Source organism: Geotrypetes seraphini, chromosome 14 (assembly GCF_902459505.1).
Source record: "Geotrypetes seraphini chromosome 14, aGeoSer1.1, whole genome shotgun sequence".
NCBI lineage: Eukaryota > Metazoa > Chordata > Amphibia > Gymnophiona > Dermophiidae > Geotrypetes > Geotrypetes seraphini.
The window spans coordinates 1,207,589-1,219,771 of record NC_047097.1 but is presented as its reverse complement, the minus strand read 5'-3'; the positions used below and the strand labels follow the sequence as shown (position 1 = coordinate 1,219,771).

Sequence of the window (12,183 nt, the reverse complement as noted above, 5' to 3'; positions counted from 1 at the left end):
TGTTGGTAGATCATTTTGACTTGGTCATTTTAAAAGTAGCTCGCAAGCCAAAAGGGATATGGCCTAAGGGATATGGCCAATCGGAATCTTAGTCCACTCCTGGCACATCCCAGAATGCACTGGGAGTCAGGCCTAAGATTCTTGGAGAGGCCTTAGGTGCCTGGGCCAATCAGGGCCTTAGGTCCCTCCAAGGTGAATCACACAATGCACCGGGAAGGGGAAGGGCCACCATTTTGGTGAAGGCAGGCCTGCCGGCCAGCTAACTACAAAAGGTAAAAGGAGGCAGGGGGTGGGGGGTCAGGTGGCCTACCTTGGTGGGGGGTTGGGTTGTCTGGCAGGAGGGACTGGGCATCCCTCCTGCCAGCGATGCTCGCAGGGAGTTCGGGGATGTCCAGCAGGAGGAATTGGGTATCCCTCTTGCTGGGGAAGGTTGTGGAGGCAGTCAGAAGGCCTAAAATGGTTTTAGATACATCTAAAACCCTGTTCACTCATCGGTACTTGGACAACCTATCTTTTTGATCGTACAAGTGCCGATTTAGATGGGTTTTTAGACGTATGTGACAGGGAGAGCCCTGCCACTCTGGAAGAAACCCTGCAGTGCTCTAAAACTATCCCTAAACCTGCTCCTAGAAGCAGGCAAGTTAGGGAAACTGCCCTGCAGAATTTATCCCAAGTGAAAGGCAGCCCAAAATTGACCCGATTATACTTGCCTAGTTCTAGTGTAGGGAATGCTAAAAGCAAAGAACTACAGGTACCAGCGGGCACCAGGCCAGGGATAGCAAAACCCACAAAGGGATTAGCTCCTACAATCAGCTCTGTTGGGGACAGGGCAGTACAGGATTAGAGAAAAGGGTGTGGTCTCTAGGCAATGGGGGCAGCCACAAACCTTTAGCATGCCTGAACCATTGGAAAGAGGCTTGCAGCTCTACTAGGACTGCCCAGAGTATCTGCAGCTGTCCTACAAACAGATATGTACTGTTTCATGCAGATATTTGGGGGGAGGGGGGTCAGTGACTTGTGGGGGGCCATATATTTCATCCCTCCAGTGGTCTATCTAGTTAGTTTGGGTACCTTTTCAACCCTAATTTGTTTTAAAAATAGATCTAGCTTAATTCAGGCCAAATTGTGCCCTGGACATTTTGTAAAATGTTTATCGCTGTAAAATGTCCAATTGCTAAACTTGCCCTAATCCTGCCCAAACCATGCCTCTGATGCCCCTTTAGCATTAGACACACTGGAGACCAAACGACCAGAAAGACATCTAAAAAGTCAGTTTTGAAAATGCCCACGTGGATGTTTTGACTAGTAAGACGTTCTAAGCAGTGGCTTATGCAATCTTTTGCATGTCTGTCATTTTGATATGTCTCAAGAGTGTTTTCTAAAATTCTTGCATTTGCAGTGGAAGAAGCCATTGTACAGATATACCTGGAGGAAAAATGGACAGCACAGAATTGTCAGCTTCCAGATGGAGGTGCTGCAAGTCTTATGTGGATGAGGCAATTTCACAATTTCCCCGTGTACATCCAGTTTTAGAAACCTACGTATGGAAGCGCCACTAAATAGCGTAAGTGGAAAGGACACAATTTTAACATAGCTTCATTTTGGAGGGGATAAATAGAAATAAAACAAAAAAAAGAAGATAATCTAATAAAAATGTATCATCTTAATACGTTTCTTGGAAGGCAATACCTTATATATTCCAGAATTTGTCATTTTTTGCTCATATCTGACCCAAAGAAGGTATTTATTACCTGTAAAAGTGAACTAATATGGCTACCACACTATTTTATCTATTTTGGAGGGAAAAGTCAGTTACAGTAAGTGGGAATAAGATCAATCCCTCATGTAAAGCACCAGCCGAAACAAGCACTTTAATAATGTGTTATTGAGTGGGTGTATAACCTGACATGGAACTTTTGCTTCATCCACAGGTATCCCCTTTGTGAACTAAAAAATATGGATAGATTATAATCCAAGTTTTAAGTTTCAAGTTTCTTCATATCTTCATATACTGCTTATCTATCCCCTCCTTTACTAAAGTGTAGCGCGGGTTTTAAAGCCGGCAGCGGCGGTAACTGCTCCAACGCAGCAGCTACGCATTACTAAAGGAGGGGGCTAATGCCTAAGTGGTTTACAATAAAAGTAAATATCATTTTTTTTTTAAATTGTTAAATTACAAATACTAGAAAAAACACACAAAAAAGTCAACTAGATACATAGGGATTGAAGGGGAGAAATACAATAATTTTGAAAAGAAGAAAAAAATACTAAGGTATAACATCAAGGGAGGAGAACATATATTTAAAAATTTCCAGAGTTGTCTACCTTTTGGATTAAAATAATCTCAATTTTGTTAATGATGGAGGAAGAAGTCTCTCTTTGTCATATGTTATGAGCATCTTTAAATAGAAAAGATTTGAGCTTTGATTTAAACCTGTCCATGGAAGATTCTTGGCGAAGACAGAGAGGCGTAGCATTCCATAGTGGCCAGTCAGATTTTGTTGACAAGAACGCAATGTTCTTGTAGGATTGTAGGGAAGAAGTAATCTCTCAATAAAAACTGGAGAACGTTGTTGTCTTGATTGAACGCAATGTTCATGTAGGATTGTAGGGAAGAAGTAATCTCTCAATAAAAACTGGAGAACGTTGTTGTCTTGATTGAACGCAATGTTCATGTAGGATTGTAGGGAAGAAGTAATCTCTCAATAAAAACTGGAGAACGTTGTTGTCTTGATTGAACGCAATGTTCATGTAGGATTGTAGGGAAGAAGTAATCTCTCAATAAAAACTGGAGAACGTTGTTGTCTTGATTGAACGCAATGTTCATGTAGGATTGTAGGGAAGAAGTAATCTCTCAATAAAAACTGGAGAACGTTGTTGTCTTGATTGAATGCAATCAAGCCCTTTTTGACTTAGACGAAGTCAAACCAGGTCTAAGTGCCTAAAAAGGGGCCGCTGAGCTGATTGTGGCTACTGCGATCAGCTCAGCGGCCCCAGTAACCTGCCTACCACTCCACCGCAAGCATCGCGGCAGGAGAGATACCTCATCTCCTCTACCGCGATGCCATAACTCCTCTACCCGAACTGCCGCGACCTGCGGCAGGAGAGATGCCCTATCTCTCCTGCCGCGGGTCGCGGCAGTTCGGGTAGAGGAGTGATAGCATCGCGGTAGGGGAGAGGAGGCATCTCACCTGCTGCAATGCATCACCCCCACACACACACACAACATCGGGGCAAGAGGGAGCCCAAGCCCTCTTGCCCCGCGGCAGCCATGGCACCCCTGACGATATCGGGGCAAGAGGGAGCTCAAGCCCTCTTGCCCTTGCGATCGTGCCCCCCCTGCCGAGTACGAGCAGGCCAGGAGGGAGCCCAAGCCCTCCTGGCCCCGGCGAACCCCTACCCCCCACCCCCCACTAAAATACAGGCAGGAGGGATCCCAGGCCCTCCCCCCAATGACCACCCCCCATTTGTTTTGGTTATGGACACTTTCTTTGCTTCTGCTTTGAACGTTTAATGACTTAGGCCAAAAGGGGACTTAGACGTTTTTTTTTTATTATGCCCCTCCACGTTTTTTAATGTTAATGCTTTTAATCTATAGGCATTATGTATCTTCTAGAAATAGCTTTTTTGTATTGTGAATCGGCTGGATGTTCAACCTTATTTTGCTGTGAACCGCCTAGAACCTTTTACTAGTTTGGTGGTATACAAGAAATTATTATTATTATTATTAAGACATCTCAAAAATGGCCTATGGCCTTCTCTTTTAGGAAATTATCCAAATCTTTCTTAAACCCCACTAAACTAACTGATTTCACCACATTCTCTGACAACAAATTCAAGAGTTTAATTACACGTTGTGTGAAGAAATATTTTATCCGGTTTGTTTTAAATCTACTAAAGTTTACTGCATGCCCCCTAGTCCTAGTATTTTGGAAAGAGTGAACACCACTCATTATTTTATAGACCTCTCTCATATCACCCCTGAGCTGCCTCTTCTCCAAGCTGAAGGGCTCTAGCCACTTTAGCCATTCCTCATAGGGAAGTCACCCCAAAACTTTTATCAGTGTCATCGCCTTTCTCTATTACTTTTCTAATTCCGCTATATCTGTTTTCAGATACGGCAACCAGAACTGCACATAGTATTTGAGGTGCGGCTATACCATAGAGCGACACAAGGGCATTATAACATTTTCATCTTTGTTTTCCATTCCTTTCCTGATAATTCCTTAGTATTCTATTTGCTTTCTTAGCAGCCGCCGCACATTGAGCTGAGAGTTTTAACATATCCTCAACAATGACACCTAGATCCTTTTCCTGGGCACTGACTCCTAACACAGAACCCAGCATCACATAGCTATAGTTCGGGTTCCTCTTTCCCACATGCATCACTTTGAACTTGCTCACATTAAACGTCATCGGCCACTTTGATGCCCAGTCTCACAAGGTCCTCCTGCAATTTTTCACATTCCTCTTGTGATTTCAACTTCAATTATCTCACTAGTTATTCCCATCTCTAGATCATTCATAAATATGTTAAAAAGCAGCGGTCCCAGCACAGACCCCTGGGGAACCCCACTTTTTAAAAAACTCAAATACCCTGTGCGCACAGAGATTAAGTGCCAATCGCAGCCCAGGAAGCCCAGACGCAGCTTAGCGAAACGCTGGCTGGCCATCGTTGGCTTTGGCTGAGCAAACTTGCCACAAGAACAGCCGTGTGTATGAAAGACACGTGGGCCTGATCCAGCCCAGCGCTGGGAAAGATAAGTGTTTATCATAACAGTATTAGGAACATTATATACTGACACAATCCGGACGCAGTCCAATTACATTAGCGGGAAGCGATTTTATGGTCGCTCCCGACACAGCTATTCTTTAGGAGTTTAGAGTAGGGCTCCCAGCGCATGTGGATGGAACTTTATTGAAATATTTGAAAAGTATTTATTATTGAAAAAATATTTATTACTGAAGGTAGGAATACTTGGAGGAGGGGGTTTTTATGCCGATAAGGTAACTCTAATAGTAGCCTGAATGCTTATAACATTAGCAGCATGCCTGAGTCTGAGGCTTTTTCTCCCCCTTTACAAAATTCCTGAAGCCTAGTAGTGGCTTTTTGAGTTTTAAATCCACAGTGCGTTGTTGAGCCTTAGGAAGAGGTTTAAAATGATGCTAATGTAAAGGAGTAATAAGTGAACTCTCATTTTTTGAGAACAGGATTTGCACTAAGGGTATTTGGATTATTACAGTCCCTTTGTGGTTGTGAGTGTGGAGTGAACCCCACTATTTACCCTTCTCCATCGAGAATATTTTTCTGTCTTTCAACCACGTCTTAATTCAGTGGTCTCAAACTCAAAGTTTCAAGTTTCAAGTTTATTTTTGATTTGTTGGATCGCTTATTTAATTTACTAAGCGATTTACAAATAATAATGCAAATAACAGGTTAGTTAAAATTTAATACATTGTTAAAAATAAAATAAAATCATACAGACTAACGGACACATAAGGAAAGAAAGGGTAAAACTACAATTGTATAAAAAAAATTAAAAAAAAATTAAAGGTAACAAAAACATGAGGTAAGGGAAAGAGAAGAGAAAAAAATAAGTTGGAGAAGAATTAGGAAAATTAGTTTCATACATTAAATGCGTCTTTAAAAAGGAAACTTTTTAAGCTACTTTTAAACTGTTTCAAATCTTTTTCTACTCTAAGATACTGGGGCAAGCTATTCCATAATTGTGGGGCATGTTTGAGACCGCTGTCTTAATTCATAATAAGACAAAACCCCCTATCCCATAACTTTCTAATTTCCTCAGAAGTCTTTCCTGAGATACTTTGTCAGATGCGTTTTGAAAATCCAAATACACAATATGTTTATGTTTAAATTTTTTTTTATTAACAAAATGAACCAGAAACACACAATGGCAAAATGACGACAAGCAAAGATTTTACAATGAAATCAACCTACTAGAGAGGACTGTACTCTGATGTCCTCTTAGGCCTCAAGAGAACCCCCCAGACTCCCACCCATGCCCCCATCCCCTCCCATCTCCAAACTAGAGAGTTGCGTGGGACACAAATCCCCTCCGTCCCCCATAAAAGTTACCTGTCCCCTTAGTACTTATTTGTATTTGGGCCAGTGGGAATCAAACCTGGATCTCAGGCCTCTGCACTTAGGCTACTCTTTGCCCATATTGTTTAAGCTCTTAAAGAAGTTGACTAAGAAGCCTGAATCTGTCTATCATACCATCACTCCCTCCACTCCATCATTCATTCATCTCTCTCCATCAGTATGCAGTGTGCTGCTAATGTCTTATCAAGGGCTTCTGGCCAGCTTTTTTTCGCTAACAGGGAATTCCTTTCCTGCAGTCTGTCTCCTTTTACACCATCACCATGCATGCCATTCTCAGCTGTCCATCGACCCTTCTTCCATCCAGTTCTCCTCTTCCCCCTGCCTTAGCCCTCTGAAATAATTTCTACACCGTGAAGACATGGTTTTGTTTGCGTAATGTGCGTAAGTGCCTCACAGCTGCACAAAGGATAACTTTGAGAATTGCAAGAAGCTCGAAGTGTGTCTGACATAGTATTTACCCCCCTCCCCCATTATACACATAATCAAGGCGAATAAAGATCTCTACTATCTGACTGCACCAGCCTCGCAGATGAACTTGATACCTAATTTCACGAAAGAGAAATCCGTAAACAGAGCAGCCAATTTGCTGAAAATGAAGGCATTCTAAGAATAACAGAATTTCCTCTGCCGGTCCACCTCACGCACTCCCTGCGCACTGGAGAGCCCCGATTCAACTTTCTCAGCCTTCCTCCGAAAGGGGAGAAGGCGGAGGTAGGGGAGCTGGATCACTGTCGCGTGTCTTTATTTCCGATTGGCCACAGCTGGGTTGAGGGCGGATGCTGTGTAAATGCATAGGTGGGGAGGGTGGACTCCATACAGGCTGACTTCCTGCTCTAGCCTTGCACGTGCCACCAACCGACCAATCAGCAGCAATCACATTGAGTGCCTACGTGCTGAGCTCACTGCTCAGAATGGCTGTTCCCACCACGGCACCAGAATGGTCTCATCTTGAAAATTAGGTAGGCCTCAGAATGGGAGCCCCAGTTCCATCCTAATGGGAGTCCCGTTGACCTTCGGGACCGTTCTTGTGCAGACCTCTACTCCAAACTCCAACAAGACAAGTTATAACTAAGGTCAGACAGGTGGGTCAGGAAACAGCTGAAGTCTATTCAGAATGCAACTACAACTCCTTGGAGGCAAAATGTTCAAATAAGGAGTCTAAATGTTAACAAAATCTCTACTCCTGCAGCGAGAGGAAGCCATCTGGGCCTCCCATCCCATCAGTTCATTCCAAATACTGTACACAATATAAACCGTGTTCATTCACCCTTTCAAAGAAATGCAGTAGTTTGGTGAGGCAAGATTTCCCTTGACTAAAACCATGTTGGCTTTCTCTCATTAATTCATGCTTAAATATATGTTCTGTCATTTTGTCCTTTATAATATTCTACCATTTTGCTGGCACCAACATCAGACTCACTGGTCTGTAATTTCCCAGATCACCTCTGAAACCCTTTTTAAAAATTGGCGTCACGTTGGCCACCCTCCAGTCTACTAACAATAGCTCTGCAAGTTCATTTTTCAGTTCTGTTAGCACTCTGTTCTGTTCTGTTCTGTTCATTTTGTCAAATTGAACCATTACATCATCCAGTGTTACAGAGATTTGTTTGAGTTTCTTTGATTTCTGGACCGGTAACTCCCCTAAATCTGTATGTGTAAATACTGGTACCGTATATCCACAGGGAAATTATGAATAAGGATGTACACCCCCTAATACTTATTTGATGATATAACACCATTTATATAAATCCAAAGCTTAAGCAGAGGAGTCCAAAACAGAAGCAAATGTACTGTATATCCCATATATCTCACATACATTATATAGAAAGCATATTTACTGGAGAATAGATATGAGTGTTCAGATGATCACAGTAACGTCCTCGGGAGGAGTTGCTGGAGCTCAAAGCTCAGAAGCTTCTTAACATAGGGTTTCCTCACAAGTTACATATCAGTAGCTCTTTGTTTCTTCACAAGGCGGTAGAGAAGGGCTGAGACCACTGGCAACAGGATTAGGAGACGTGTTCTGGTAAATGACTACATTCTGTGAAACAAAATAGAGACAATAGTTATCAGGACTCTATAGAGCCATTTTCTTACAGTACGTAGCGAACAGAGATCACTGTGAACACCTAGCCTGAGGAGAAGGACATGCATGAATGAATATTAGACCTCAGGCTGCCCTATAATGCAGAGCAGGGGGCAGGTTCTGCAGAATGAGTTATGTATAACTTCTCAAAAAGCCTCTAAAAGGAATCCTAGGAACATAGCAAGTATCATACAGGTCAATCTAATGACTCACTGAGCCAAGCATCAGTGACATACCTAGGGTATGTGACACCCAGGGCCTATTATTTTTAACACCCTCCATATAAAAAAAATATTTGTAGTATCACTCCCCCACACAGTCACCCACTGCCTGAGGAAGGGGATTTTGGACTCCAAAAATTTGTTTTAAAAAATGTATTAAAATTAGTCCAATAAAAAGATTATCTTATTTCCATTTTCTATTTATAAATGTTTATCAATACAGCTACAATACTATTTTATTCTAAAGCAACAACAAAAAAATCTTTTATCTACCTTTTTGTCATCTCTGGTTTCTGCTTTTCTCATCTTCTCTTCACTCTCCATTCCATCCAGTGTCCGCCCTTTTTCTCTGTCACTTCCATTTTTATCTTTTTGTTTCCACTCCCTCCCCCATGCTTTGGCATCTCTCCCTTCTCCTTTCCTTCCCACCCCAATTCATCTGCTTCCCTTCCTCCATGCCCTAGGATCTCTCTCCTCTCTTCTCCTTTCATCTCTCCCTCTCCCGCCAAATTCTGGCATCTCTTTTCCTTCCTTTCCCTCCCTTCCTTCTTTCTTGATGGTCTGCATCTCAGTCTCCTTCCCTTCCCCCATGCCCTGGCATCTCTCTCATCTGCATCTCTCTCCTCTGCTTCCCTTTCATCTCTCCCTGCCCCTCCATGCTATGGAATATCCTCTCTTTCTTTTCCATCCCTCTATTCTCCCTGGTCTGGCATCTCCTTTCATTCCTCCCCTCTCCCTTCTCTGGTCTTCCTTCTCCCTCCCTCTCCCTCCTTCTCTCTCTGTCACCCCCCAGTCAGCAGTGCAGCATTCAGAACTCGCTGCTCTTGCCGGTGTCAGACTTTCCTCTCTTCAGGGTCCCACATATTTCCTGTTTCCGTGAAGGCAGGACTTGGCAAAGAGGCAGGCTCGACACTGGCAGAGCAGCAAATTGTGAACACTGCCACAGCCAGAAGAAATTCATGGCGCTAGCTCTAGGAGCACCCTCATATTGGCTGCTTCTGGGACGGACACCCCCCCCCTCCCCTCCTCTTGGTATACGTCCCTGCCAAGCATCCTGTCTATTGGAATTATCCAGAAAATCTTACTGGCTAGATTGATTTGCTATTGTTCAGCCAGCCCTTGCAAGCAGGCAGCATACAAGATAGTTAAATGTTTATAGTGTAGCCCTTAATCCCTTTATTTGCCTGTAAATACCAGCAAAAGGAGCTCTGAGGTCACATATAGGTATGAGAGAATAAATTGTGAAACAGTAAATTTTTCTCTGTGCCTGGAAATCGTGGTTTGAGGACCTGTATAAGCTTATCTGATGTAGGGGATGAGACTATATGTACTGCTTGTTCTGTGTGGTTACAATGAAAGCGGTTTACATATTTTATTTGTTTATTTAGATTTCTATCCCATCCTCCCAGTAGCTCAGAACGGTCTACAAGCAAACATTCACAGTGGAGCAAATTTGGACAATAGAGATTATACAGTAGTTTAAATACATTTGGTCAATACAAGACTATACAGTAATTTAGTACAGGTTAAGAATGGACTGTAACGCAATTGAAGTAGGAGTTTCAAAGGGGAAGAGAGGTTAGAGGGCGGGGAGCGTTTAAGGGGGTGAGATGTAGACTGGTTGAATTTTAGTTGAAGAGGAGGGTATTTACTGCTCTCCAGAAGGTCATCAATGAGTTTTGTAGTCTGATTTGAGGGGGGAGTTGGTTCCAAAGTTGGAGGATGAAGTGGCTGTATGAGCGTTTACGGGCGGTTTCTGACAGGAGGAATCTTCCTGGGGGGATACAAAGGCGTTTCGCCATTTCTGAATGGAGGGAGCGGGTGGGGGTGTACAGGGCTAACTTGGATTTTATGTAGGTAGGGGTGGTGGCGTAAATTCTTTTATGTGCTATTACCAGAGCCTTGAATGCACAGCGTTGGTTAATTGGAAGCCAGTGTTTAGCACGGAGGGCTGGGGAGATGGGATCGTGGTAGTTGAGGTTGTGTAGGAGGCGGATTGCTGCATTTTGTACCCGCTGGAGGCGCTTGAGATCTTTTTTGGTTACTCCATTAAATAGGGAGTTGCAGTAATCCATCCAGGAGAGGACATAGGCGGAGAGGAGTTAGGCTAAGTCAGGTGTGGAGATGTAGGTCCTTATTTTGTATCTGGGGCAATGAAGTGTTAAGTGACTTGCCCAGAGTCAGAAGAAGCTGCAGTGGGAATCGAACTCACAACCTCAGGGTGCTGAGGCAGCTGCCCTAATCACTTGGCCACGCCTCCACTATGTAATCTATATTTTCAAAACATACTTTTAAATGATCTCAGACACTTTATAAGTAAAAATAATAACCTTTCTCTTGGTGTTTTTTCTTTGCAACAGAAATGCAAACAGGTAAAACAAACTTCTATACAAATAATGGCCAAACCGTGGTAGAGGTTTATACGTGGCCCAGAGTGCTAAATGTTCCAACATTGCTCCAACGTTCAAAGGAATTCTAGGCCAAGGACGGTTATCTTTTGGCACAAATGATACCGCTAGGCATCCCACTGAATGTATTGAAAGCAACTTCATATCCTTGGAACAAAGCATGAAACAATTAGGTGCAGAGGCGGTGTTCTCGTCGATCCTTCCTGTCTTAGGTATAGGACAAATGAGAGGAACTTGCATCATGGAGCTGAATGCTTGGCTGTGTGGATGGTGCAGATGGATTCCCTTTGGCTTCTTAGACCATGGAATGATTTTCCTAGACCTGCTCAGCATAGATGGTGTCCATCTATCCAAGAAGGGATGAAGTGTCTTCAGGAACAGATTGGCTAATGTACTGAAGAAGGTTTTCAACTAAATTTACTGAGGATGGGTGAAAATGCCCCAAAATAATGAATAACTCTGAGGAATATAAGACATCAAATATCATTATTAAAATGAGACAAAAGGGTGATAGCTGGAAAGCTTTGTATACCAATGCCCGTAGTATGGGATACAAAGTTCCAGATCTAGTAGAAGCCAAATTGGATTTAGTGGTGGTCACAGAGAACTATTGGAATGTAGTTATACCTGGCTATAATCTATTCAGGAGGGACAGGGTAGGTAAAAAGGGTAGCGAAGTGGCATTATATGTTAAGAATAATATTAAAGTGACAGAATTGTGAGACTTAGAGGGTAAAGAAGAAGCACTGTGGATTAATCTGGAAAGAGGAAATGGAAAATGTATTTGCGTTGGTGTGATATACAGGCCTCCTACACAGTTGAAAGAAATGGACAAAGATTTAATTGAAGACATTCACAAGATAGCTAGGAAAGGGGAAGCACTAATGATAGGTGATTTTAATATGCCGGATGTTCTTTGGACCGTCCCAGGAGATCTTGGATTCGCTACAGGAAGAATTGTTCTGCTAATTAGTCATGGAACCCACATGGGATAGAACTATTCTGGATTTAGTGATTACAAACAGGGAAGCTATGGATTGGCTGCCATGTCCTCAAGAAATAAACTCCAAAGGAATGGATGCTATGGATTTAAGATAAGTAGAGGATTTTTTTTTTTTAGGGGGAGGGGCAGGTTTGACAATCTGTAACTTGTGTTCTGCTTGTGTTACTGAGACCGCTGGGGCTGTTTGCTATATGTGACCCTTTGTTTTTAGAGAGGTTCTGAACCTGACTATGGTCAGGAAAAAGAGCTAGTTTCCCTGCCTAGGCTTTGAAATATAGCCCCCAGAGCCTGCTATTTTAGTGTTTGGTTAGAGTTTTCAATTGCCCCTGATGCTTCGCATC

At 42.8% G+C, this 12,183-nt stretch overlaps 1 protein-coding gene across 1 annotated transcript in view; it reads right to left on the bottom strand.

Moving 5' to 3' along the window:
* Positions 1-5,864: 5,864 nt before the first annotated feature.
* The window catches only part of LOC117348706 (membrane-spanning 4-domains subfamily A member 4A-like), a 40,377-nt gene continuing 34,058 nt past the window's right edge, over positions 5,865-12,183 (bottom strand). The window contains exon 7 of the mRNA XM_033921122.1: positions 5,865-8,165. Within this exon, the coding sequence (XP_033777013.1) occupies positions 8,073-8,165 (93 nt within the window). The 3' untranslated portion in view covers positions 5,865-8,072. The remainder of the gene's footprint in view (positions 8,166-12,183) is intronic.